The sequence below is a fragment of the Vanellus vanellus genome (assembly GCF_965231255.1).
Source record: "Vanellus vanellus genome assembly, chromosome: 2".
In the NCBI taxonomy this organism is placed as follows: Eukaryota; Metazoa; Chordata; class Aves; order Charadriiformes; family Charadriidae; genus Vanellus; species Vanellus vanellus.
Window position 1 is genome coordinate 550,286 of NC_138906.1, and position 26,815 is coordinate 577,100.

Below are 26,815 nucleotides of genomic sequence, written 5' to 3' on the forward strand. Positions count from 1 at the left end.
CCCAAATTTCATCCTTGCCCCTTCCACCCCCCAGGGCGCAGCAAGTCCTTCAGGCTGAAGCTGCCGGCGCTGCTGGCGCTGGCGGGCAGCAAGCAGTCGCTGCCGCAGGAGCCGCAGGAGCCGCCCGACGCCGTCGTCGTCGACTTCTCCAAGCAGAGCAGCGAGTCCGGGGCCGAGGAGCCCACCTCCTCGCTGGAGCCCACCTACCCAGGGGGTGCCCAGCCCGAGGACCAGGCGGCGCTGATGGGGGATGAGCCCCCCGTCACCCACTCCTCGCCGCGCGCCGACCGCCTGGCCCTGCACGCCGCCTTCTCCAACTGCAGCCTGGCGCGCAGCCGGTCCCGCGAGAGCCTGCGCAGCGTGCGCCGCGCCTCCTCCGTCGACGACATCGAGACCATGAAGGGCGAGGGCGACAAGCGCTGCCACAACCGCCACGCCAGCACCGGCGCCAGCATGCACCGCGGCTCCAGCACCGGTACGGCCCCGCCGGCGCACCGCGGGCTTTGCACGCGCCAGCACCGGCACATGCAGCTTCTCGCCTCGGTGCAGCGTCGCGGCCGTGGGGTGAAGTCATTAGTGCTGGCAGCTCGTTAGAGCCCCGGCTGGCTCCTGGCGCGCAGGTTGCCGGGGAAGGCGCCGGCGGCGGCTCGGCAGCGGTGCCGGCACGGGGCCGCGGTGGCACCCGTCACTGTCAGGCTCCTCATCGCTCTAATGCTCCGTGCTGCCGGTGGCTCCGGCGCCTGGTGGGGCCCCTCGCCCGGCGTGGGGTGGGCTGGGGCAGCCCCGAGCCCCCGCATGGTACCAATCCCCCCACATGGTACCGAGCCCCCCCTCATAGTGCCGAGCCCCCCCGCCTGGCGGGGAACCCGCGGCCGCCCAGTGCTGCGCTGCCCGGTGCGCACCCCCTGCCTGGCTGCACCGCGCAGGGCTGGGGGGCTTGCACCCCCCCAGACCATCCCAAGTGGGGGGCTCACCCCCCCCAAAGCCCGTCCTGCAGCCCCCCACCCCTTGGCAGCGCCCGGCCCCCCCCTGCCGCCGCCGCTGCAATTGCCTCATTAACCCCTGACCCCACTAAGCGCATTAGGGAAGGGGAAAATAATTATATTAACGGGAAACGATAGCAAGCTGTCGGGTCGCAGCCCTGCAGCGCCCGGCTGGGGGGGGCCCCCCCGTCCCCGGCTCTGCGCTCCCCCCTGCCCGCCGTGGGACCTCCCCGCAGCCCTGGGGGACACTGGGGCCATGGGATGCCCCCCCAGCCCCAGGGGACACTGGGGCTGTGGGACCCCAGCCCCGGAGGACATGGGGGCCGTGGCCCCCCCATGGTGATGGTCCCCCCGCCCAGGGGCCATGAACAACGTGCGGAGCGCTCTGCTGAACTCCACCTCCGACTCGGACCTGATGCGCTACCGGGCCATCAGCAAGATCCCCCAGATCACCCTCAACTTCGTGGACTTCAAGGCGGACGCCTTCCTGGCCGCGCCGCCCGGCGAGAAGGAGATCATCGCCCCCAGCAAGCTGAAGGATCGCACCCACAATGTCACCGAGAAGGTCACCCAGGTGAGCCCGCGGGTGCCCGCCGTGCCCTTGGCCCACGGAGGTGGCCGGGTGATGCTCGGAGCGTGGCCGGAGCCCAGAGGATGCTCTCACGGCAGCAGGCTGCCACAGCTCGTGGGGTGCTGGAGCTCGCGGGATGGTGCTGGAGCTTGCGGGATGGTGCTGGAGCTTGCGGGGTGCTGGAGCTTGCGGGGTGATGCGGGAGCTCGCAGGATGATGCGGGAGCTCGTGGGGTGATGCTGGAGCTCGTGGGGTGCTGGAGCTCGCGGGATGGTGCTGGAGCTTGCGGGATGATGCTGGAGCTTGCGGGGTGCTGGAGCTTGCGGGGTGATGCGGGAGCTCGCAGGATGATGCGGGAGCTCGTGGGGTGATGCTGGAGCGTGCGGGGTGCGGGAGCTCGCAGGATGGTGCTTGGAGTGCGCAGGGCAATGCTGGAGCATGGAAGGAGGTGCTGGAGCTGGCAGGGCAACCCTGGAGTGTGCAGGATGATGCTGGAGCTCACAGGGCGATGTTGGAGCTCGCGGGGTGATGCTGGAACATGCAGGATGGTGGAGCTCAAATGACAGTGCTGGAGCTCACGTGGCGACAGCTCACAGGACCATGCTGGAGCTTGTGGGATGATGCTGGAGCGTGCAGGGCCGTGCTGGAGCAGGCAGGATGGTGGAGCTCATGGGATGATGCATGGAGCATGCAGGGCAATGCTGGAGCACGCAGGGAGGTGCTGGAGCTCGCAGGGCAGCGCTTGGAGCTCACAGGGATGATGCTGGGGTGTTCGGGGAGGTGCTGGAGCTTGCAGGATGATGCTGGAACATGCAAGTTGGTGGAGGTCATGGGATGATGCGTGAAGCTCGCAGGGAGGCGCTGGAGCTCGCAGGGAGGCGCTGGAGCGTGCGGGATGGTGGGGCTGGCAGGGCGATGCCAGAGTTTGCAGGATGATGCCAAATCGCCCAGGGAGGTGCCGGAGCTCACAGGGTGACGCCTGGGGCTCGCAGGGCGATGCTGGAACATGTGGGGTGCTGGAGCTCATGGGATGATGGATGGAGCCCGCAGGGTGGTGCTGGGGTGTGCAGGGAGGCGCTGGAGCTTGCGGGATGATGCTGGAGCTCCCAGGGAGGTGCCGGAGCTCACAGGGTGACGCCTGGGGCTCGCAGGGCAGTGCTGGAACACGCGGGATGCTGCAGCTCAGAGGGTGATGTGTGGACCTCACAGGGCGATGCTGGAGCACGCAGGATACTGGAGCTCGCAGGGGTGGCGCTGGGGTGTTCAGGGTGACGCTGGAGCTCAGGGTGATATCAGCCAGAGGTGACGGGGAGGTGCTGGAGCTTGCGGGATGACGCTCGGAGGGCGCAGGGCGATGCTGGAGCTCGCGGGAGGATGCCGGCGCTCGCAGGGAGTGCTGCGGGGTGCCGCGGGCCGCAGGAGGGTGCTGAGGGCACGGCTGGTCCCCGGGGTGCCCCTGCCCGGGCAGGGGGGGTCCGGCTGGAGCGAGCTGTCGCTGGCGGTGCCGGGTGGCCATCACCCCCCACCCCGTGGGCTCAGGAGGGTCCCCGTCACTCCCCTCGGGGACATCGGCCACAGTCACCCAACCCCCCCGGTGGGGCTGCGTGCCATGGTGTGCGCCTGGCTGGGACGGACCCCCTGTGGCACGTAGGGTCCCCAAAATGGGGGGGGGTGTCCCCGGAGCTGGGGGTGGGCATGCCTGGCCCCCGCGCCAGCGGTGTCGTGGCAGGCTGCCCCGTGCCGCCAGCTCGCCCGCCGGGAGGGGGGGGGTCGCTGGCGGTGGCGGCTAATCCTTGGCACGTTGTGTAACTACCATCTGGCTGCCGGGAGCAGGCGGCGGCTGCTGCTTAATTACACCCTGATTCCGGCTCCTGCTAATGAACTCGAAGCTGCCAGGGGCCGCTGGGCTCCTGGGACCCCCACGGGGAGGGCTGCTCCCGGGGGGGCTTGGGGACAAGGCAGAGGGGAAGCCCCCGTCCCCTCTGCCTTGTCCCCAAGCCCCCCCGGGAGCAGCCCTGCCGCCATCGCTTCTCCCCGGGGACCCCGGCAGCTGGCAGGGGACGGAGCTGCCCCGGTGCATCTGCCTGCGCTCCCCGAGCAGCCCCAAACCCCCCCATCCCCCGTGCTACACGTCTGCTCGCACACGTGAGGGGGGGGAGCCCCCATTTGGGACACCCCCCCCCAGTCCCACTCCCATGGGATGCTCCTGGCCCCGATGCCGGCACTCCTCTGCCGACAGCGCCGAGGGGGGGTTCATCCAGTCCGGGTGCCAGAGCAGCCGCGGGACCCTCGGTGGGGTGGGGGGACCCCATGGCACAGGGCTGTGTGTGTCCCCCTCCCCAAATCCCCCTCCCCACCCCTCGTGCCGCACCGGCTGGCCTTCCCTGTTCCTCTCCGGCGCACTAACGAGCCCAGCATCCTGATTGCCGTGGCTGTGTAATTAATTCCCGTGTCGTGGCGGCTGCTGCACCGAGTCTCGCTCCTTCCCTCCCGCCCGTAACCGCCATCGCCACGCACGGTGACCCATGGACGGGGGGGACGCGGCTGCCATCGCCGGGGCTGGCTGCGCCCCGCGGTGCCGGGGCGGGGGGCTCAGCGGTGCCCCCGGCCATGCTGGGTGCCCTGGGGTGGGAGCACCCATGGGGGATGGGGGGCCCCGCCGAGGCACCCGCTGCCGGGGCTGGACCGGGGGGAGGCCGGGCACCGGTGTGGCGGGATGAGTGCCGGTGTGGCGCAGGGAGCGGGTTGGCGTGAGCGGCCATGGGGCGGCGTGGGGATGGCCGCTGCACTCAGGACCCCGCCAGCGGCTTGTGGGGCAGACCCGGCTCTGGCGCGGTGAGCCACCGGGCCAGCGGCACTGGGGGGGCCGGGGCTTCCTGGCAGTGGCACCGTGAATCATCCGCAGTGACGGCAGCCAAAGGAGCCCGCGCTCCTCAAGGTCACCGTGCTCTCGGGCCCCGGCTAACCGCGCTGCGCCAGCCCGGTGGGGATGGCGATGGGGCCTGGTGTGGCCGGGCCGGTGGCTGGTGCCGGGCGCTGTGGCTGGGGAGGTGCTGCGGCATTGCGGTGGCACGTGGGAGTGCTGGGGACCCCCAGCCTGGCCCCGCAGGGACCCCCGCCCGTGGCGGGACAGCGTGATGCCGGTGCTGGGTGCTGCCGACACCGCACTGGCCGTCACTGACCCACATGGGAGCTGCTGTTGGGCACGGCGTGGCACGTGCCACCGCCTGCCGTGGGTGCAGTGGGGGGCTGAGCCGGGCCCATCCGTGGGGAGCCCCGGCATGGTGGTGGGCGCCCCGCGGTGCTGCCGGCCGGGCTGGGGTGTCCCCGGGAGGTGCTGCGGGCAGGGGGATCGCCGGCTGCTGACGGTGGGTGGGGGGCGCGGGGACGGAGCGGGTCCCACCGAGGCCGCCGTGGGGTGAGGACACTGTGCCCCGCGGTCCCCCCTCCGCCGGGGGGGGGGTGGGCAGAGGCGAGGGGCAGCGCAGTGGGGTCTCGCTGCCAGGGCTGGGCAGTGGCCAGGGACACCGGGAGCCGGCGGTGCCGTGAGTCAGCCCGCGGTGGCCAGGGAGCCCCTGCGGCCAGCTTGTCCCCGTCACCCTCCCCGTCACCGTCCCTGTCCCCGTCCCTGTCACCATCACTGGCCCCGTCCCACGGCAGACGGGGCTGTGCCACCTCCTCCTCGGGGGTCCCTCGGGGGTCCCTCGGGGGTCCCTTGGGGATGGGGGGGGCTGCTGGCAGCCGCGCCGCCGCCTGCGGGGAGCGGTGCCCCCCCACCCCCCCGTGCCTCAGTTTCCCCCGGGGGGGGTGTTCCCGGTCCCTCCCCGCGGCGTGACGGGCCCACGGGGAGTGGCGGAGGCTGAGCCGGGGCGGGGGGGGTGGGGGGGGGGGGGGGAGCGGCACCGGCGGAGGCGGGCGGCGGCGGCGGCGGGAGGGGGGGTGGGATTTGGGGGGGGGGGGCTCGGGGGGGCGCCCGCCCCGCTCCATCTGCCGCCGGCGCGGGGCCGGGGCGGGCCGGGGGGCGGCGGCGGGGGGCGGCGGGGCTCCCCCCGCTGAGCGCGATCATGGCCCCGGCGCGGCGCGACAGCGGCGACCGCCCCGACGGGGACCGCAAGAGCGGCCGCGTCCGCCGCGCCGTCCGCATCTCCAGCCTGGTGGCACAGGAGGTACGGGGGGGGGCCGGGGGGGGGCGAGGGGGGGCTGGGGGGGGGCCGGGGAGAGCGGGGGGGAGCGCCGTGCCCGCCCCGAGCCGCCCCCAGCCCCGACGGTACCGGCTGCCCCGGGCTGCGCCACCCCCAAGCGCCCCCCCCCCCCCGACCCCCGGCGCCCCCTCCGACTACCGGAGCCCCCCCGAACCCCAGCGCCCCCCCCCCCGACCACCGGAGTCAACCCTGACCCCCGGAGCATCCTGCCCCACAGAGCCCCCCCAACCCCGGAGTCCCCGGAGCCCCCCAACTCCTGGGGCCCCCCCGACCCCGAAGCCCCCGGACCCCCCCGACTCCTGGACACCCCCCCTCCAACCTTGACTCCCCTCGACCCCCGGACCGCCCCCACTACCAGAGCCCCCCGTCGACCCGTGGCTCTGCCAGGAGGGATGAGCTGGGGTGGGGGGCAGTGCCGGGGCGGCACCGGGGGTTGGGGCAGGCGGTGGCCGCGCGCCGGGGGCTGCGGGGGGCTGAGCATCCCAGGGGTCAGCGGCTGGTGGGGCCGGAGAGCCGGGAGCCACAGGAGCCGCCGCGCTGGCTGGGCCCCAGCCAAACGCCATGGGTGCCGTGAACCGGGGCGGTGGGGGGCATCGCCCACCCAGGGGCACCGTCCCCCACCCACGGGCACCCTGCCACCCGCCCGTGCCACGGCCGGGCTCGGCACTGCGTCCGGCTGCGCCACAGCGGCTGTTGCGTAGTGCTGGCGGTGGCGGTGGCCGTGGTGAGGGGGTGTTGCCGTGTGGCTGCCCGGCGAGGTGCTGCGGCCGGCGCGGCGTCGGGAGGCTGCGGTGGCTGCCACGTCCCCAGAGCGTGGTCCCCCTGGCTGTCCTGTCCACGCGTGGCTCACGGCGCGGCGGCGGTACCGGGGTGTGGGTCAGCGCCGGGGCCGCTCGGTGTCTGCGTCAGCGGTGGGGGTCGGGTGTTGGGGCGGGCGCGCCGCCCCACGGGGACGTCACCCCGTCACGGGGCTCTGTCACCCCACCCTGCCACCAACGCCGCGGGGTGTCGGTGCTGCCGCCGTGCTGTCGGCAGTGGGGTGCCTGCATCGCCTCCCGGCCCGGGGTGGCCGCCTGTCCCCGGCGTCCATGTCGGGGGGTGCCGAGGGAGCCGCACCGCTGCCGCAGCTCAACGCTGTGAGTACCGGCCACCGCTGACGAGGTGGGGACAGTCGGGCATCGGGGTGTCCCCACTGCCCCAGCGCCTGCCGCGCACACTGCCAGGGCGGCCGGGTGTCTCTGCGGCCGGCTGTGCCGGTGTCATGCTGATAGCCGGTGCCTGCCGCGGTGGAGAGCACATTGGGTGACACCAACACCGGCACTGGTGAGGGTGACAGGGGTGCACCGGATGGTGTTGGGCTGCTGCGGCTGTGGGGCGCCCTTGGCATCGTGGGCCGTGGGGTTTGGTGACAGTCCGGCGTTGGGTGTCCCCGAGCGTGCCGAGTCCCCCATCAGCGCTGGTGTGGGCACTGTGGTGTTTGGTGATGCCGGGGGTCAGTGCGCGGTGGGTGCCGGTGTTCTGGTGGTGGGTGTCCCGGAGGGTGTTGGTGGGGGGTGCCTGGGCGAGTGTTGGGTACCTGCCGGTGCCGGTGCTGGCTGTTTGTGGCTGTTGGATATCTGCTGGTGCCGGTGTGGGTGCCGGTGCTGGGTGTGTGTCAGTGCGGCTGTTGGGGGTCGCTGGGGGTCCGCGCGGGGTGGGGGTCTGCGCTCGGGGCCGGGGTGCTGCTGTGTCGGTGCCCACCTGCTCTCGGGGCCGGGCGGGTTCACCACGGCCACGCGGTGTCACCGCAAGCGCTGGTGTGGTCGCAGGCCTGGCGGTGCTGCTGGGGCGGGGGGCTGCTGGGGCGGGGGACGGGGGGTGTCGGGCGCTGGGTCACGGCAGGGCGCGGGGGCACCCATGCGCCGGGGTGCCGGGGGGGCCCGTGGCCGCGGGTCGCGGTATTTGCGGCAGCGAGGGGGCTGCGGGTGTCTGGGTCACGGCAGGTGCCGCGCCGGGTGTCTGCGGCTGTGCGGGCTGGGTGTCGGGTGCCGGTGTCACCGCGGGTGTCGGCGTACATGTCACCGTGAGCGCGAGGTGCCGCGTGCCTGCGCCGGGGCGGTGTACGTGTCACCGAGTGTCAGCACCGCCGCTATCTGTGTCACGGTGACTGATAGGTGTTGTGTCACCGCCAGCGGTCCCGCTGCCTGTCGGCGTCACCGGGGTGGCATCGTGGCTGGGGGGGGCCGGGATGTCACCACGTGCCAGCCCCGCTGCCGGCGCGTGGCCCGGCCCGAGGGTCTGCGCCGCCCCGGGGGGGTCGGGTGCTGCTGGGACGGGTGAGGGTCTGCCACGGTGCCGGGCGCGCGTGTGGGGAGTCCCCAGTGGCACGGAGGGTGGGGGGCTGTCCCCAGGGCTGGGGGGGACAGGGGACTGTCCCCAAGGCTGGGGGGCACACATGGGGTCCTGGGGGCTGTCCCCATGGTGGGGGGACACACAGGGGGCCCTTGGGGCTGTCCCCAAGGGTGGGGGGACAAGAAGCTGTCCCCAGGGCTGGGGGGGGTCAGGGGCTCCTGGGGGCTGTCCCCATGGTTGGGGGGGACAGGGGGCTGTCCCCAAGGCTGGGGGAGGACGTGGGGCCCTGGGGACTGTCCCCAGGTCTGGGTGGCACAGCGGGAGGGGGGGAGGGGGCTGTCCCCTGCAGTGGTGCAGCAGTGGGGGGTGTCCTGGCTGCTGCCCCCCCCCCCAACACAGCACTTGGGGTGTCCCTGGGCTGACGCAGCTGTGTGACATCTGGGGACAGGACAGGGTGTCGGGGTGCCCCCCCCGCAATGCCGGGGGTCCTCGGCTGTGCCGGGGCTGTGAGGGGTGGGGGCTGGCAGGGGGTGAGGGGGGTGCTGGGGCAGCCCCCTCCCCCCTCGGCCATGCAGCCCCGGGGGTCTGGGGGGCTCCGGGGGCTGCCCCAGGGGCGGGGGGGCTCTGGGGCTGGGAGGGGTCAGGCTGGGGGGGTGTTGGGGTGCTGGGGGGTGTATTTGGGGGGGGACTGCTGGGGGGGTGGATCCGTGGGGGTGATGGGGTTGGGGTGTATGTGTGCGGGGCTGACGGGGGGGCCCTATCCTGCCCCCCGGGACTCGAGGGGGGGCTGGGGGCCGCCGGGGGGGGGCAGCATCCGGCCCTGCCGGCCTCCTGCCCGCGCTGCCCGCGCTGCAGGCAGGGATTTGTCCCAATTTGGCGCGGCAGCTGGGTTAATTTTAGAGGCAGGAGCCGGCTGGTTGCCGGAGCCGCCCCCCCCCGCCCCCCCAACCCCCCCCGTCTCCCCCCCCCTTGCTGCCCCCTCCCCCCCGTCCCGGCTAAAAATGGAGCTGCGCCGGCCGCGCCGCAGCTTAAAGGGGCAGCCGGGAGGGGGTGCGCGGCTGGGACCCCCACGGGACCCCCGTCTGCTGCGGGGGGTGCTGGAGCCCGGGGGGGGCTCTGCCCCGCCGTACCCGTGCCCCCGCCGTACCCCGACCCCCTGTGTCCCCCTGGGACCCCCAACCCCGTGTCCTGCAGCGTCCTCACCCCCTGTGTCATGTGTCCCCCCCGGTACCCCGACCCCCCGTGTCCCCACGGTACCCGTGACCTCATGTGCCCCCGTGGCAGCGTGACCCCGCATGACCCCGCAGCAGCGGGAGCCCTGTGGCACCCGTCACCCCCTCCCTGGGGGTGGCACGTTTGGGCCGTGCCGGGGGTGCTCGCTCAGGGGGGTGCGGACGCCCCCCTCCCCGTGCCGGCACCCCCGGGACCACCCACCACCCGTGCCACGTGCGTGGCCTCGTCCCTCCCCGTCACGCGGCTGTGGGACGCGGGCGGCAGCGGGAAACCCCTGCGCGTGGGCGGCAGCGGGTGAGTCAGGGCCAGCGGGAACCGCGGTGCCTCCCCGGCACCGGCACCGGCACCACACGTCCCCGGCACTGCCGCCGCATCGGCATGGCTGTTCCCACAGCACTGCGCCGCTTCCCCGGGCTCTGCCCCGGGCATGGCACGCAGCCCACGCGGCCACCGGGGCCGGTGGCACCTGGGGATGGGGGCGACGGGGGCCGTGCGTCCCCCCGGGGGGTGTCCCCTGCTGCCCCGCGTCCCCGGGCACAACCTGCGGCTGCACCGGGGTCCCCGCCGCGGGGGGCAGCGGGTCACGCCAAGCCCTCCGGCGTGCCGCGCCGTGCCATGCCGGGCGCCCCGCGTGTCGGAGGGGTTAAGGGGCGGGCGGGGGGGGCAGCCCTGGCAGTGGCGGCGGCAGCGGGGCAGGCTGGGAAAAATTTCCGCCCCAATAATTTTCCTCTCGGCTGCCGGTGGTGCGTGGCTGCCGCCCGCCGCCGCCGCTCTCGCCGCCCGCCGCCGCCAACCCGCCGAGGGGTGCCCGGCTGCCGCGCTCGGCCAGGCCGCAGCGGCGTCGCCTGCCGACGGGATGGCCGCGGGCTGCGCCGGCGAGGGTCCCGGTGCCCGGTGCCCACGGGGCAGCCGGCGGGCGGGCGGTGGGGGGTGAGTGCTGCCGGCGAGCCATGGGCCGTGCCGGGCCGTGAGGATGCTGGCGTCGCTCCTGCAGCTGCTCCAGGAGGTGCCGGGTCCCCGGGCCGCAGCAGGACCCATGCCCGGCATCTCCCTCTGTGGCACCTGCCTGTGCCTTGACGGCGACACCGCGCGTGCCGCGGGCCAGAGCCAGGAGGAGAAGGTACCGGTACCGCCGCGCGCCGTCGCCCCGTCCCTGTGCCCGGGAGGGTCCGGGCACCGTGGCCACCCCGGGGGAGCCGTGTCCTGGCCACGGGTGGGCTCGGGCTCCATCCGCCCTGGTTGCCGCCGGCTCTGGGTTTGGGGGGGTTACGTAGAGCCGCCCCGCGCTCGGCCCCCGGGGCTGGGGGCTGGATGGGGCCCAGGGGGGTTTGGCGGGTCAGAGCTGTGCCACCGCCGTGGCGGTGCGGGGGCACGTGGTGGCCGGGAGCGGGGGCAGCGCGGGGGGGACCCCCAGGGACCCCCCCAGAGATACCCCAGGGACCCCCGGGGTGGTGTGCGCAGGCTGTGCCCCCTGGGCCGGGCAGGGCTGCGCTGGGGGTCTGGTGGCGCCGTGATATGGCGTTGCCATCGCCCCGGCTCCCCTCCCTGCCCTCGGCTACCCGCTGGAGGTGGCCAGTGGCCACCAGCCCTGAGGCTACCAGAGCCCCGCAGCCACTGGGCACCGGGGGGGGGGCCGGTGCTGCCCACCCTGGCTCTGCCCTCTCCCCGCCGCAGGCCCCCTCTGCCCCACGGCGCCCCGGTGCCCGCTGCCTATTTATAGCCACTGCCCCCCGTCCCGCGGCCGGCACACGTAATCCCGGTGCCCAGGACGGACGGGCACATCTGCGGTGCCCCCCCGGCCCCCGCCCCCCGGCTGCGTGTGCGTGTCGACATACGTGTGTGTGTGTGCGCACACGTGTGCGCAGGGAACGGGGGGGGCAGCGGCCCTGGGGGATGCAGGCGGATGGGGTCTGGGGGGGCAGTGCCGGGGGCAGGGAGGGGGCCGGGGGGGCTGGGGGTGTCTGTGCCCCCCGTATGTAAACGTGCCATGCAGCGTTTGGGTGCCAGCCCTCATCTCCACGGGCACTGCGGGGGGACGGGGCGGCTTCCAGCAGGCACAGTGCCGCCGGGGCTGGGGGAGCGCCCAATGCCCCCACTGCCCTCAGTGCCCCCACTGCCCCCACTGCTCCCGCTGCCCCCACTGCCCCCACTGCCCCCGCTACCCCCCCGCTGCCCCCACTGCCCCCACTTCACCCACTGCCCCCACTGCTCCCACTGCCCCCACTGCCCCCGCTACCCCCCCGCTGCCCCCACTGCCCCCACTTCACCCACTGCCCCCACTGCTCCCACTGCCCCCACTGCCCCCGCTACCCCCCCGCTGCCCCCACTGCCCCCACTTCACCCACTGCCCCCACTGCTCCCACTGCCCCCACTGCCCCCACTACCCCCCCGCTGCCCCCGCTGCCCCCACTGCTCCCACTGCCCCCACTGCCCCCACTACCCCCCCGCTGCCCCCGCTGCCCCCACTGCCCCCACTACCCTCCCACTGCCCCCACTTCACCCACTGCCCCCACTGCTCCCACTGCCCCCGCTGCCCCCACTACCCCCCCGCTGCCCCCGCTGCCCCCACTGCTCCCGCCACCCCCGCTGCCCCCGCTGCCCCCACTGCCCCCACTACCCTCCCACTGCTCCCACTGCTCCCACTGCCCCCACTGCCCCCGCTGCCCCCACTGCCCCCACTACCCTCCCACTGCTCCCACTGCTCCCACTGCTCCCACTGCTCCCGCTGCCCCCACTGCCCCCACGGCTCCCGCTGCCCCCACTGCCCCCACTGCTCCCGCCACCCCCACTGCCCCCACTACCCCCCCGCTGCCCCCACTGCCCCCGCCGCCCCCGCCGCCCCCGCTGCCCCCACTGCCCCCACTGCCCCCGCTGCTCCCGCTGCCCCCACTGCTCCCTCCTCCCCCCCCACTGCTCCCACTGCCTTCATTTCCCCCCCTACCCCCTACTCCTGCCGCCCCCGCTGCCCCCGCCGCCCCGGGATGCTGGGGGTCGGGGTCTCACCCCCCCGGGGGTGCAGTGCTGACCCCCCGCCCCCCGCAGGTGCTGTCGCTGGGCGCCGACGTCCTGCCGGAGTACAAGCTGCAGGCGCCGCGCATCCACAAATGGACCATCCTGCACTACAGCCCCTTCAAGGCGGTGTGGGACTGGCTCATCCTGCTGCTGGTCATCTACACCGCCATCTTCACCCCCTACTCGGCCGCCTTCCTGCTCAACGACCAGGAGGAGGCCCAGCGCCACAACTGCGGCTACTCCTGCAGCCCCCTCAACGTGGTGGACCTCATCGTGGACATCATGTTCATCATCGACATCCTCATCAACTTCCGCACCACCTACGTCAACTCCAACGAGGAGGTGGTCAGCCACCCCGCCAAGATCGCCATCCACTACTTCAAGGGCTGGTTCCTCATCGACATGGTCGCCGCCATCCCCTTCGACCTGCTCATCTTCGGCTCCGGCTCTGAGGAGGTACCTGCCGCGGTGCCGCGGTGCCGCGCCGGCACCATCTGTGCCGTGCCCTGGCTGGGCTGGGCGCTGTTTCAGCGCCGGGCCCTCCCATGGGGTGATGCTTGGGGGTCCCCCGTGTACCCTCTGGTCAGGGCTGGGTGCCCACGGTGCCGGGGTGGTGGGCGCTGTCCCCTGGGTGCCAGGTCCTCCCGTGGGGTGATGCCGGGGGGGTCCCACACATGCCCCCAGGCTGGAGCTGGGTGCCCACGGTGCCACGGTGGGTGCTGGGGTGGTGGGTGCTGTCCCCTGGGTGCCGGGTCCTCGCTTAGGGTGATGCCTGGGGGTCCCACATGCGTCTCCCACCGTGTGCCGGGGTGGTGGGTGCTGTCCCCTGGGTGCGTGGGGTGATGCCGGGGGGGTCCCACGTGCCTTCCCAGACCGGAGCCAGATGCCCATGGTGCTGTGGTGGGTGCCCACAGTGCCACGGTGGGTGCCGGGGTGGTGGGTGCTGTCCCCTGGGTGCCAGGTCCTCCCGTGGGGTGATGCCGGGGGGGTCCCACGTGTGCCCCCAGGCTGGAGCTGGGTGCCCACGGTGCCACGGCGGGTGCCGGGTCCTCCCACGGGGTGATGCCGGGGGTCCCGCAGGGGGCACGAGGGGTTCCCCAGGTTGGGACAGGGACACCCCCCTGCCCTCCCGGGGGGCCGGGTGAGGGTCTCGGCTGTGGCAGCCCCCGGTGACCCCCCCGGCTACCCCCTCGCAGACCACCACGCTGATCGGGCTGCTGAAGACGGCGCGGCTGCTGCGGCTGGTGCGGGTGGCGCGCAAGCTGGACCGGTACTCGGAGTACGGGGCGGCCGTGCTCTTCCTCCTGATGTGCACCTTCGCCCTCATCGCCCACTGGCTGGCCTGCATCTGGTACGCCATCGGCAACGTGGAGGGGCAGCGCATCGGCTGGCTCCACTCCCTGGGCGACCAGATCGGCAAACCCCTCAACGCCAGCAACCCCCTCTACGGCCCCACCATCAAGGACAAGTACGTCACCGCGCTCTACTTCACCTTCAGCAGCCTCACCAGCGTCGGCTTCGGCAACGTCTCCCCCAACACCAACTCCGAGAAGATCTTCTCCATCTGCGTCATGCTCATCGGCTGTGAGTGCCGCCCGCGCGGGACGGGGGTGCGCGTGAGCCTGTGTGTGCGTGTGTGCGTGCGTGTGAGTCTGCGTGTGCGTGCGAGAGTCTGCGTGAGAGTCTGCGTGTGTGTGCGACTGCACGTGTGTGTGTGTGGACGTGCATGTGTGTGTGTGAGTCTGTGTGTGTGCCTGTGAGTCTGCACGTGTGTGTGTGGACGTGCATGTGTGTGTGAGTCTGTGTGTGTGTGTGTGAGTCTGCACGTGTGTGTGAGTCTGTGCATGCGTGTGTGAGTGTGTGTGAGTCTGTGTGTGTGACTGCATGTGTGTGTGTGTCTGTGTGTGTGTGCCTGTGAGTCTGCACGTGTGCGTGTGTGTGAAAGTCTGTGCACATGTGTGTGACTACACGTGTGTGTATGGACGTGCATGTGTGTGTGTGAGTCTGTGCATGTGTGCATGTGTGTGTCTGCATGTGTGTGAGTCTGTGTGTGTGCCTGTGAGTCTGCACGGGGGGGGGAGGAGTCTGCGCACGTGTGTGAGTCTGCACATGTGTGTGTGGACGTGCATGTCTGTGTGTGTCTGCACACATGTGTGTGTGAGTCTGCGTGTGTGCGTGCGTGTGAGTCTGCATGCATGTGTGTCTGTGTGTGTGAGTCTGTGCATGCGTGTGTGAGTGCGTGTGAGTCTGCGTGTGTGTGACTGCACGTGTGTGTGTGTACGTGCATGTGTGTGTGAGTCTCTGTGTGTGTGTGAGTCTGTGCGTGTGTGCACGTGTGATTCTGTGTGTGTGTGTCTGCATGTGTGCGTGTGAGTCTGCGTGTGCGCGTGTGTGAGTCTGTGTGTGTCTGGACGTGCATGTCTGTGTATGTGTGAGTCTGCACGTGTGCACGTGTGGACATGCATGTGTGTGAATGTGTGTGTGTGTATGTGTGAGTCTGTGGGTGTGTGTGAGAGAGTGCATTTGTGTGTGGACATGCACGTGTGTGTGCGAGTCTGCATGTGTGTGTGTGAGTATGTGTATGTGTGGATGTGCACACGTGTGTGAGTCTGCACCTGTGTGGACGTGCATGTGTGAGTCTGCGTGTGTGGGGGATAGTCTGCATGTGTGTGTGTGGATGTGCACGTGGGGGGGGGGGGATGTGCAGGTGTGTGAGTCTGCGTGTGTGTGCATGTGTGAGTATGCGTATGTGGATGTGCACATGTGTGTGAGTGCGTGTGTGCCTGTGTGTGCATGGACACGCACGTGTGTGTTTGAGTCTGCGTGTGTGTGAGCACATGTCTATGGGCACGTCTGTGTAAGCCCGTGTGTAAGCGTCCACCTGCGTGTGGGCGTGCATGCGTGTGAGCCTGTGTGTGTGAGCACACGTGTGTATCTGCATGAGTGTGTGTGCATGTGCATGTGGGGGTGTGCATGTGTGTGAGCACACACGTGTGTGTGAGCGTGCATGTATGCCGCTGGGCACAAACATGTGTTTGCTGGCCTGCATGTGTGTGCCCGGGGGCGTGCGTGTGTGTGAGCGCACAAGTGTGTGCATATGTGCATGTGTATGTGACCCTGTGTGGGGGTGCGTGTGTGAGTGTGTGTGCGCATGTGTAAGTGTGTGTATGTGTGAGCGTGTGTATGTGTGTGTCCAAGCATGTGTGTGTGTAAGCATGGATGTGCGTGCATGTGCGTGTGTGTGCATGTGTGTTTGTGAGCCTGCGTGTGTGTGTGCGTGCATGGGCACGTGTGAGCGTGTGTGAGTGTGTGAGTGTGCAGGCACGCATGTGAGTGTGCGTGTGTACGTGTGCACACATGACCAAGCACACACGTGTGTGCCCGCACCACTGTGCCTCTGCACACGCGTGTGCACACGTGTGTGTGCAGGGGAGCGGGTCCGTGACTGGCTCTGCGTGTGCACGTCCCGCTGTGCTCCTGCCGGCGCGTGCGCGGGGCGCAGGTGAGTGTGTGTGCGCGAGGGGGGACACGAGGGGACGGGGGTGCTGGGGGGGGTGTGTGTGTGCTCACACGCGTGTGCGGCGCTGCCCGGGGCGGTGGGGGAGCGGTGCCGGGGCCCCCCCTGACGCCGCCGGGGCCGCCGCAGCCCTCATGTACGCCAGCATCTTCGGCAACGTGTCGGCCATCATCCAGCGCCTGTACTCGGGCACCGCGCGCTACCACACCCAGATGCTGCGCGTCCGCGAGTTCATCCGCTTCCACCAGATCCCCAACCCCCTGCGCCAGCGCCTGGAGGAGTACTTCCAGCACGCCTGGTCCTACACCAACGGCATCGACATGAACGCGGTGAGCGCCCCGCGCCTGGGGAAGGGCTCGGGGAGGGACCCTAACGCCCCCCCAGTCCCCCCCTGCCCCGGGCAGGGCCCCCTCCCCCCAGCCCAGGGTGCTCCCAGCCCCGTCCAACCTGACCTTGACCACCTCCAGGGATGGGGCAGCCACAGCTTCTCGGGGCACCCTGCGCCGGGGGCTCAGCGCCCGCACGGCAGATCTCATCTCAATCTCCCCTCTGTCAGTGCCAAACCATTCCCCCTCGTCCCACGGCTGCCCCCCCTGACCCAGAGTCCCCCCCCAGCTCTCCCGAAGCCCCTTTAGGCACTGGAAGGGGCTCTCAGGTCTCCCCAGAGCCTTCTCTTCTCCAGGCTGAACCCCCCCACCTCTCCCAGCCTGTCCTCCCAGCAGAGGGGCTCCAGCCCTCCCAGCAGCTCCGGGGCCTCCTCTGGCCCCGCTCCACCAGCTCCATGTCTCTCCTGCGCTGAGGCCCCCGAGCTGGAGGCAGCACTGGGGGGGGTCTCCCCAGAGCAGAGCAGAGCGCAGCAGAGGGGCACAATCCCCCCCTGGCCCTGCTGGCCACGCTGCGGGGGATGCAGCCCGGGGTGCCGGGGGCTCGCTGGGCTCCAGCGCACGCTGCCGGCTCATAGAACCATGGCCAGCCTTCCCCCCCCAGTACCCCCAAGACCCTCTCGGCAGGGCTGCTCTCCGTCCCTCCATCCCCCGCCTGGATGGCACCGGGGCTTTACCGCACCCCCGTGCAGGACCCCGCGCTTGGCCTTGTTGAACCTGATGAGGTTGGCATGCGCCCCCCTCTCCAGCCCATCCAGGTCCCTCTGGATGCCATCCCCTCCCTGCGGCGTATCAACCGCTCCACCCAGCCCAGTGCCATCCACGAATGCCGCGTCCTCCCCGGTTTCCCCCCCATGACCCCCCGTGTCCCGCAGGTGCTGAAGGGTTTCCCCGAGTGCCTGCAGGCCGACATCTGCCTGCACCTGAACCGCAGCCTGCTGCAGAACTGCAAGCCCTTCAAGGGGGCCACCAAGGGCTGCCTGCGCGCCCTGGCCATGAAGTTCAAGACCACACACGCCCCCCCCGGGGACACGCTGGTGCACGCCGGGGACGTCCTCACCGCCCTCTACTTCATCTCCCGCGGCTCCATCGAGATCCTGCGCGGCGACGTGGTGGTGGCCATCCTGGGTGAGCCCCCGGGGGACCCAGCGCCGGGGCAGGGTTGTCCCTGCCGTGTCCCATGGGCTGATGTCCCCCCACCCCGGTGCTTCTCCCCCTCTCAGGGAAGAACGACATCTTCGGGGAGCCGCTGAACCTCTACGCGCGGCCGGGGAAGTCCAACGCGGACGTGCGGGCGCTGACCTACTGCGACCTGCACAAGATCCACCGCGAGGACCTGCTGGAGGTGCTGGACATGTACCCCGAGTTCTCCGACCACTTCTGGTCCAGCCTGGAGATCACCTTCAACCTGCGCGATGTGAGGGGCTGCGGGGGCGGGGGGGGGCACACAGGCTGGGTCACTTCTATACCGAGCGTGGCCTCTATGGTGGGGAATATTCTATTGGCTGTTCCGTTGTCTGTCCATGCTCCTTCTCAGCTTCTGTGGGAAGCTGAAGAGAGTCCTTGAAAAGTATAAACATCGCTTAGCAACAATTAAAAAACAGTATGCATTGTTGACACTCCTTTCACAGCAATAGCTAGAAAGAAAATTAACTCTGTCCCAGCTGAAACCAGGACAGGGGGGACGGATTGCGGGGGAGCACCCATCCTGCTGAGCACGGGGGGGGGTCCTGAGCAAACTGGGGGTGCTGGCGTGGGGGATGCTCAGGGATGGGGGATGGTCACCCCAGGGTGCCCCCAGCATCGCCCGGCTGGTGGGGGACACCGCACCAAAAGCCCCCCAGCGTTGCCCCCCAGCACAGCTCCCCGCTGCCCCAGTCCCTGCTGGCGTGGGGTGGGGGGGGGTCTGGCAGCCCCCCCAGTCTCACCCCCCCCTCTCCCCGCAGACCAACATGATCCCCGGCTCCCCGGGCAGCGACGAACTCGACAGCGGCTTCAACCGCCTGCGAAAGCGCAAGCTCTCCTTCCGCCGGCGCACAGAGAAAGGTGGGTCTGGGGGCGGGGGGGGGGGGTGTCCGGGCCCTGAGGGGCCGCCGTGACCCAGCGCCTGTCCCCCCCCCAGACGCCGCCAACGCCGGGGAGCTGCGGAGCGGGCAGAAGGCGCTACGGGCGGGCAGGAGCTGCCAGGCGCCAGGGGCCCCGCGGGGGCCGGCCGAGTGGGAGCCCTGCCATTCCAGCTCCCCCTCCAGCTCCCCCTCCAGCGACGAGGATGAGCCCCCCGCGGCCGGGCCGGGGGCCACCGCGCTCTCCCCCTTCCGCAGCGCCCGCCCGGGCAGCGAGGCGCCCGCGCCCGCCGAGGCCGAGGAGCACAAAGGCAGCGACATGTGCAACCCCCTCTCAGGTGGGGATGGGGACGAGGGGGCTCGGGGTGGGCTGGGGGGTCCCTCCCGTTCCTCCCCTCCCTGCTCAGGGTTCAGCAGCCCCCCCGGCAGCTCCCGAACCCCCATCCCCATCCCTGCCCTGCGCCTTCCCCTGCAGCCTCTGCCCTGCACTCCCTCTGCTGTTGTGTCCCCGCAATGTGTTTGGGGGGGGCCTCTGTGCCAGCTGGGGTGCATCCCACTGCACCCCTCTCCGTCCCTCTCCATCCCTCTCCATCCCTCTCCATCCCTGCTCCATGCTCTATACCTGCCGGGATGCACTGCAGTGCATCCCTCTGGATCGCTCTGCACCCCTGCTCTGTGCCAGCTGGGATACATCCCTGCTCCGTGCTCTGTGCTGGCTGGGATGCACCCCTCTGCATCCCTGCACTGTTCCTTCTGGGGTGCATCCCTCTGCATCCCACTGCATCCCTGCTCCCTGCTCTGTGCCTGCTGGAGTGTATCCTCCTTTGCATCCCTGCTCCATGCTCTGTGCTGTCTGGGATGCGTCCCTCTGCATCCCTCTGCATCCCTGCTCTGTTCCTGCTGGGATGCATCTTTGATCCATGCTCTTTGCTGGCTGGGATGCATCACTCTGCATCCCTGCTCTGTTCACGCTAGAATGCATCCCTCCTCCCTGTTCTGCTCCTGCTGGGATGCATCCCTCTGCATCCCTGAGCTGTTCCTTCTAGGATGCACCCTTCTGCATCCTTCTGCATCCCTGCTCCCTGCTCTGTGCCTGCTGGGGTGTATCCTCCTTTGCATCCCTGCTCCATGCCCTGCTCCTGCTGGGATACATCCCTCTGCATCACTGCATCCCTGCTCTGTGCCAGCTGGGATGCGTCCCTGCTCCATGCTCTGTGCCAGCTGGAATGCATCCCTCTGCATCACTCTGCATCCCTGCTCTGTGCCAGCTGGGATGTGTCCCTGCTCTGTGCTTTGTGCTGGCTGGGATGCACCCCCCTGCACCCCCCTGCACCCCCCTGCACCCCCCTGCATCCCTCTGCATCCCAGCTCTGTGCCGGCTGGGCAGCCCTAAGGTCACTGGTGTTCCCCCCCCCCCCTCCACACCACCACCTTACAGGAGCCTTCTCGGGGGTCTCCAACATCTTCAGCTTCTGGGGGGAGAGCCGGGGGCGGCAGTACCAGGAGCTGCCGCGCTGCACCATCCCGGCTCACGCCGCCCTCAGCATCCCGCTGCCCGCCATGAGCCGCCGCCAGCGCTCCGAGGTGGAGACGCGCCTCGACCTGCTCCAGAAGCAGCTCAACAGGTACCTTTTATTTGGGTTTGGGGGGCTTGGCGGGGGCAGCACGACCCCATGGGAGCCCCCCAATCGCCCCCAAAGGGGGCGATTGGGGGGCTCCCATGGGATCGTGCTGCCTTGCGGTGCGCCGTGCCCTGCGCCCGCCCCGACGCATGTCTGTCCGCAGGCTGGAGACGCGCATGGCCGCCGACATCAGCTCCATCATGCAGCTGCTGCAGCGTCAGGCCGCCCTGGTGCCGCCCGCCTACAGCACCGTGTCGTCCCCCCACCAGCCCCCCGGCCCCCCGTGTCCCCTCCAGCCCGTCCTCCCCATCACCCCCATCCAGCCGCTCTCTCAGGTGAGCCCAGACCCCCAAGTTCGGGGCAGACCCTCTCCTGCGCCCCATCGACCCGTCCTCCGGTCCTACTGTGGGTTGGGGTCACCCCTGAGCCCCCCCAAACTTGGGGTAGCCCCCCTACCGTGCCCCATTGCCCCATCTTCTGGCCCCACTGCGGGTTGGGTTGTCTCCTGAGCCCCCTGGGTTTGGGGTAGACCCCCTTATGTACCCCATCACCCCATCCTCTGGCCCCACTGTGGGTTGGGGTCAACCCTGAGCCCCCCCAAGCTGGGGGCAGCCCCCTCATGTGCCCCATCACCCCGTCCCCAAGCCCCATTGTGGTCTGTGAGCTCCCCCCCCCAAGCTTGGGACAGACCCCTCCCATGCCCCATCACCCCCTCCTCCAGACCCACTGCGGGTCGGGGTCACCCCTGAGCCCCCCAGGTTTGGGGCAGCCCCTCTGCCATGCCCCATCACCCCATCCTCCAGCTCACGGTGTGTTTGGGTCACTCCTGAGCGCCTCTCCCCCCACCCCCAAGCTTGGGGCCACCCCCTCACGTGCCCCATCACCCCCTCCTCTGGCCCTACTGCTGGTTGGGGTCACCCCTGAGCCCCCCGGGCTGGGGGCAGCCCCTCCCCAAGTGCTTCATCACCCCGTTCCCCAGCCCCACTGCGGGTTGTGAGCCCCCTAAATTTGGGGGACACCCCTCCTGTGCCCCATCACCCCATCCTCTGGCCCCACTGTGGACTGGGGTCACCCCTGAGCCCCCCAAGTTTGGGCCAGACCCCACCTCCCATACCCCATGGCCCCGTCCCCAAGTCCCACTGCGGGTGGGGTCACCCCTGAGCCCCCAACCTTGGGGCAGCCCCCCCGCCATGCCCCACGGCCCCAGCCCCACTGTCCAGCGGTGCAGTCAGGAGCTGCGTGGCACCATGAGCCCCCTCGCCCGTGCCCGGCGTGGTGGTGACGCCGGCCGCCCTCGCTCCCGCAGGTTCCCAGCTACCCGCTGCCGCTGGAGCTGCGGCGTGCCCCGGACCCCCGCGCCGAGCCGCCCCCGCCGCCGGACGTGGTGCTGCTGGTGGAGCCGGCGGCCGCCCCGCCGCGACGCCTCTCCCTGCCCGGACAGCTGCCCGCCGCGCCGGACACACAGACCCTCCATAGACACTGCTCCGACCCCGGCAGTTAATGGGCAGGGCAGGGACGGGGCCGGGACCCCCGGCGCCACGGGACGCGGGACCCCCGTCCCCAGGACGCTGGCGGGGCCGGTGGGCTCCAGGCCGCCGTCCCCCACGGACAATCCCTCCGGCCGCCGGCAGCCTGCGGGGTGGGGGGAAGCGGCGGGAGCCCCCCCGGCGCCCCCACCCACGTTAGCTGGCCTAACCCGGGGGGCCGAGCCCCCCACCGCCGCGCCGGCGCGTCCAGGGCTCGGCTGGCAGGACTGTCGGACGCGTGCTGCTCTTCGCATCCCCTTCCTCCTCCTCCTCCTCCTCCTCCTCCTCCTCCCTGTAGTGCCGCAGCCCCTTCCCCAGCGCTGCCCCGCGGCCGGAGCCCCCCCTCCCCCGGGGACACCGGGGCCGGCAGCGCGGTGGGGGGGAGCGTGGGGAGGAGGTGCCGTGAGGGGTGTGCACGCGTGTGTGTGCGTGTGTCACGCGTGTTTCCACGTGCCGCGGGTCCGCCTGCCTGCGCTCGCCCTGTGTGTGTGTGTGTGTGCGCACGCACGTGTGTGTGCGTGCGTGTGTGTACTCGTGTCCAGCGCCCCGGGACGCCGTGTGTGTCATGGGGTGGGGACTGTTTGGGGGTTCCCACTGTGCCGGGACACCCGTGCTGCTCTGGCGGGACAGACGGACAGACAGACTGTTCCCCTGCGTACGTGTGTGTGTGTGTATGTCCGTGCTTCCCACCCGCCGTGGCACACGTGTGCACGCACCGGCATGGCCGCACCGGTGTGTGCTAAGCAGCGGCGGTGCGTGGCGGGCGCACGGCCCCCCCCCTTCAAGCCGTGTCCCCGTCCTTGTCCCGGCGGTGATGGCCGTGCCAGCCGGGACGTCCGTGTGCCCGTGGGGCAGCGCTGTGTGGCGGGGGGGGGGGTGCCCCCTCCCCACGCCTGCTGCACCCCCCCCGGCTCCCCCGCGCCCCCTCCAGCTGGGGACAGGGGGGTGCAGCCCCCCGGCATCGTCCCAGCCCGCGGTGCCAGAGGGAGGGGGACGCCCCGGTGGGGCCGGGGAGGGGGGGGCCGTGGGGCTGCTGCCCTCCGCTCGCCCACCCACCCGCTCGCCCGCCCGCCGGCTCCTGGTAGCGTGTGCCGTGTTCGTGCCGTCCCGTAGCCGTTTCACACAGCCCTGCATGTCGCCTTCCGCGGTAGGTGTCCCCCCCGTCCCTGTCCCTGTCCCTGTCCCTGTCCCCGTCCTGTCCCCCCCCCAATAAACCGGACAGACACCCCGGCTCTGTGTGCGGCTGCGCTGCGGGACGGGGGCCACGCCAGAGCGGTGCCACCGCAGCGGCTCCTGGGGACGGTGCCACGGGGAGGGGGACAGGGAAGGGACATGGGGGGCGACGCGGCAGCCCCGGGGGTGCGAAGGGAGGGGAAAAGGGAGGGGGGCAGCCTTGAGTGGTGGCGTTAATTAAATATTGCGGTAGTGATCTGCAGTGTGCGCGGCGGTGCCGGGGCAGAGACGTGGCCGGAGGCGGTGGCATTGTCTTTACTGAGCCCGGGACACGGCCCGGCGCACCACGGCGCGGCCCGCGGCTCAGTGCCACCACGGCCCCCCCTGTCCCCCCTGGCACAGCGCGGTGCCCGGTGTCACTCCTGCCGGTAGGTGCCATTGTAGGCGAAGGGCGCCGGGGCGACGCAGGGGCCGGGGCTGGCCGGCGTCCAGCGCTGGATCTCCAGCCGGGAGAAGGTGGGGGGGTCCAGCGGCCGCACGATGACGGGGCTGCGCGAGGCCACCGAGGGGTCCTCGTCGAAGAAGTTGAAGGGGCGCAGGAAGAAGCCGACGGCGTTGCCCGGGGTGGCCGTGTTGGGGATGTCCTCGGCGTGCGGCACGTGCAGGAAGCCCACGGTCACCCACGCCACCAGGTCCTGCGTGCGGAGGGACAGCGGCCGTCGGCAGGGCACGCGGCACGGTGGAACCACCAGCACCGGCGGGGCCATGCCCGCCCCTGGCTGCCACCGCCCCCGCCGCCCCGTGTCCCCGAGCTGTCACCTGGTCCTCGATGGTCTCGTTGTTGCGGATGAAGCCCTCGAAGCTGACCAGGGGCTCCCAGGGGTTGTTCTGGGCGTAGATGCTGCTGCTGCTGAACTCGTTCTCGTGGTGCCGCGTCACCGCCAGGTGGTACCTGCGAGCGACGGGGGCAGGATCAGGCCCACCGCCGGCGGCAGGGAGCAGAGCCCCCCCCGCGTGGGTGCCGTGGTGGGGGGGACCCCCATCTCCCACCCCCTGCCCGGCTCCCCCCCGGCTCTGCTGCCTGCTGCCCACCCACGCCGGGGGGACACGGGGCTGGCGGCAGGACCCCGGGGGGGTCCCCAGCTCCAGGGGGGCTCAGCGCGGTGGTCTGCACTTGGTGAGGCCACTGGCCATGTCCCCGCTGTGCCAGGTTTGGGGGGTCAGCATCCCCCTCCGCCGGGACCCCGGTGCCACCGCCTGCTCCGGGGCGCCGTGGGGGGGTCTCTCTGGGGGTCTCTCCTGGCTGTGACCGCGACGGGCTCAGCGCGCAGAGGGGCTGCTGGCATGGGGACGAGGAGCCGAGGGCGCGAGGTGCCACCAGCAGAAGGTCCCCGTGCCGGGACCATGGCGGTTGGGTGATGCTCGGCACACGGAGAGCGGTGCCGGCCGTGCCGGAGCCCACTGGGGATGGTGGGAACCGCATCCCGGTGCTGCGGGGACCACCCCCCGTACCCCACCTGCCCCAGGAGACGCCCTTCTCCTCCTGCCAGCCGCGCGGCAGCACCGGCCCGGCGTGGGAGCTGTGCTGGATGCGGTAGCTGCGCGGGTGGCCCCAGCGGTTGCGGCGGTGCGGGTTGTAGAAGAGCAGGTAGCGCGGCAGCGCCTTGCCGAAGGGGAAGGCGGCCTGGCGCTCGCTGCGGCGGGGCTGCCGGTACAGCCAGGGCTGCACCACGCGGGCGCCGGGGCTCCAGGGGTTGGAGATGTTCTCGAAGCGCACGTCCATCGTCTCGAAGCTGTTGCCGGTGCCTGCAAGCAGAGGGGCCGTCAGCGGGCAGCGGGCGCACCGGCGTCCCACCGACGGCGCGGGGCTGGGACCTGTCACCCTGGGAGGGGGGGGTCATCTTCAGGGGGCGCGGGCGGTGGCCAGATGGGGCTCCCGAGCCTTGGAGCTCCACGTGGGGTCCGGTCCCACCTCCCAGCGCCCCCCCCGAAGGCGGGGGCCGCACCTGCGATGTCCAGGTCCACCTTGTAGTGCACCAGGTGGGTGTGGAGGTTGCCCAGGACGTGGCTGTGGACGCGGCTGCCGTAGCGCCGGCCCTGCGGTGTGTAGAAGGTGGCGTGGATGAAGCCGGTGGCGTGGACCTTGGCCTCCATGACGCCGTTGGGGTAGAGGAGGAAGTCCCAGATGTAGTCGTAGTTGTAGACGGTGGAGGTGGTGCGCAGGACCAGCGCCTGCCCCTCCAGCCCGGCGTAGAAGTGGAACCCCCCCTGGAAGTCGCTGTCGAAGTGGCGGCGGAGTGGGACGCCGGTGGGCAGCTCGAAGACGCAGATGGCGTTGGAGAAGCGCACCGGCCCGTCGGCGTCATAGAGGTGGTGGGCGTCCAGGTAGGTGGCCACCTCGGGGCAGTCGATGCCGCGGGCCAGCTCGTAGGTGACGGAGCCCATGCCCCAGCCGGCGTCCATGTACTTGGTCTGCATGGCGGCCGGCGTGTGGCCCCCGTAGAAGGCGATGGCCTCCTGCACGCTCACCTCGTAGGCCAGGCGCTCCCCGTTGAAGCGCAGGTCGAAGAGCTGGAGGCCGGCGGAGGAGCGCAGGCGGAACGCCAGGCTCCAGCCCCCGTACTCCAGCCGGTTGCCCCGCAGCCGGTACCGCCGGCCCTGGGGCTCGCACACCTTGGCCCCGTGCACCTCGGTGGGGGTGCCGGTGGCGAAGCTCCCGCGGGGCTCGTAGCTGGAGAAGAGCTGCCGGGACGGGGGCTCTTCCAGGTGGGCCACCGCCAGCGTCCCCCGCTCGTAGCGCTCGGCCAGCTCCCGCGGGCTGGAGAAGTACTGCCCGTTGTACCAGAGCTGCTGCACCGCCCAGCGCCGCGGGTCGGGGTCCCGGTGGTCCACCAGCACCTCCAGCCCCACCGGGTGCAGGAAGAAGCCCTCCACGAAGCGCTGCAGCACCAGCCAGCTGCGGCGCTCGCCGGGCGCCAGCCCCCGCGGGGCGATGTCCGAGAAGGTCAGGCAGCGCCGGGAGCAGTTGTGGAACCAGAAGCCGGTGGAGTCGCGCAGCAGCCGGTACAGCGGCTCCGTCGCCTCCGCCAGCGTGCGGTGCAGCAGCTCGTACTCCAGCTGCGTCATGGGCCGGGCGGCGAAGGGGATGGCGCGGCCGCCCTTGAAGCGCAGCGGCCGGTAGAAGCTCGGCCGGGGCAGGGGTCCCACGGCAAATTCGGTGACATTGGGCTCCGCTTGCCCCCCGAAGAAGACGACGGCCCGAGCCTGGCGCCGGGGCCAGGGGCCGCCCTGGTCCAGGTAGCGCAGGGCCACCTCCTTCTTGGGGGGCAGCAGCTCCACCAGGAAGAGGGTGTTCTTGGCCAGGGGACCCCCGCGGCTCGGGGACAGCCCCAGCTCCGGGCGGCTCATGAGGAAGGTCCGCACGGCACGCAGCTCCGCCGCAGACAGGTCGGCGAAGATGGAAGCCTCGTCCGGAGGGGACGCGGTGGGGCTGGAGCCGGCCACGATGGCCAGCACCCAGGCGAGCCGGAGCAGCCACATCCTCGGGGGGACCTGGGGGCAGAGGGAGCCGTCGGCCGTGGGGCCGTGTCCCTGCCTGCAGCCGGCCGTGACGGACACGGTCCATGGGGACGGGGAAGAACCCATCGCCGCTCTCCGCCGCAGCCATCGGTGTGAGCCTGGCGCTCGCCCCACGGCCCTGCCGCACCGGCACCCCGGTTCGAGGCACACGGGCACCGCAGGGTGACCATGGCACACGCCGTCCCCTCCGGTGCGGCAGGCGGTGCAGCGTGCCGTGCTGTGCCAGATCTCCCGTCCCGGTGGAGCGTGACCCCCCGTTGGGCGCTGAGCCCCATGGCGGGAGGGAGCTGTCGGGGTGTTGGGGGTCCAGCCGCCGGCACAGCCCCCCCCGTACTTGAGGGGTCCCTGCTGCCAGCCAGGCCGCGGGGGGCTCTGCCGGAGCCTGGCTTGGGGGGTGCCCAGTGGTGGTCAGTGGGGGGGGGACACACCAGACGCTGCTCAGGGTGTGATTGCCCCCTCCACCCAGCACCCCCCACCCAGCGCAGTGAGGGGGGGGAGTCTCTGCACCCCCCCAGAGGCAGCTGTCGGACCCCAACCCCGAGCCCAGCACCCCAGTGGGGGGGTCGAGCCGGGCCCCCCCGTGTCCCAGCCCCCCCCTCAAGCAGCAGTCCCCCCTCCCC

At 71.5% G+C, this 26,815-nt stretch overlaps 3 protein-coding genes across 3 annotated transcripts in view; 1 reads left to right on the top strand and 2 right to left on the bottom strand.

Moving 5' to 3' along the window:
• The window catches only part of KCNH2 (potassium voltage-gated channel subfamily H member 2), a gene marked incomplete at its 5' end in the record, with an annotated part of 28,384 nt that extends 6,766 nt beyond the window's left edge, over window positions 1-21,618 (top strand). The window contains 12 exons of the mRNA XM_082479612.1: window positions 35-475; window positions 1,343-1,557; window positions 12,363-12,788; window positions 13,529-13,916; window positions 15,979-16,178; window positions 17,108-17,360; window positions 17,456-17,649; window positions 18,179-18,278; window positions 18,355-18,633; window positions 19,734-19,920; window positions 20,081-20,252; window positions 21,224-21,618. Of these exons, the coding sequence (XP_082335738.1) occupies window positions 35-475; window positions 1,343-1,557; window positions 12,363-12,788; window positions 13,529-13,916; window positions 15,979-16,178; window positions 17,108-17,360; window positions 17,456-17,649; window positions 18,179-18,278; window positions 18,355-18,633; window positions 19,734-19,920; window positions 20,081-20,252; window positions 21,224-21,418 (3,050 nt within the window). The 3' untranslated portion in view covers window positions 21,419-21,618. The remainder of the gene's footprint in view (window positions 1-34; window positions 476-1,342; window positions 1,558-12,362; window positions 12,789-13,528; window positions 13,917-15,978; window positions 16,179-17,107; window positions 17,361-17,455; window positions 17,650-18,178; window positions 18,279-18,354; window positions 18,634-19,733; window positions 19,921-20,080; window positions 20,253-21,223) is intronic.
• On the bottom strand, window positions 11,331-12,175 carry LOC309686753 (uncharacterized protein; the record flags this gene model as incomplete). Its single annotated transcript, XM_082499509.1, is given in 3 exon segments — window positions 11,331-11,483; window positions 12,051-12,154; window positions 12,157-12,175. Coding segments are annotated over 3 exon segments (276 nt in total), but the record flags the coding sequence as incomplete, so codon positions are not given.
• Window positions 21,619-23,014: 1,396 nt separating the features above from the next.
• AOC1 (amine oxidase copper containing 1) lies at window positions 23,015-26,261 on the bottom strand (the record flags this gene model as incomplete). The annotated part of the gene is made up of 4 exons (XM_082479743.1): window positions 23,015-23,311; window positions 23,436-23,568; window positions 24,134-24,422; window positions 24,623-26,261. The coding sequence occupies 4 exons, from the start codon at window positions 26,259-26,261 to the stop codon at window positions 23,033-23,035; spliced, it is 2,340 nt and encodes a 779-aa protein (XP_082335869.1). The 3' UTR covers window positions 23,015-23,032.
• Window positions 26,262-26,815: the final 554 nt, after the last annotated feature.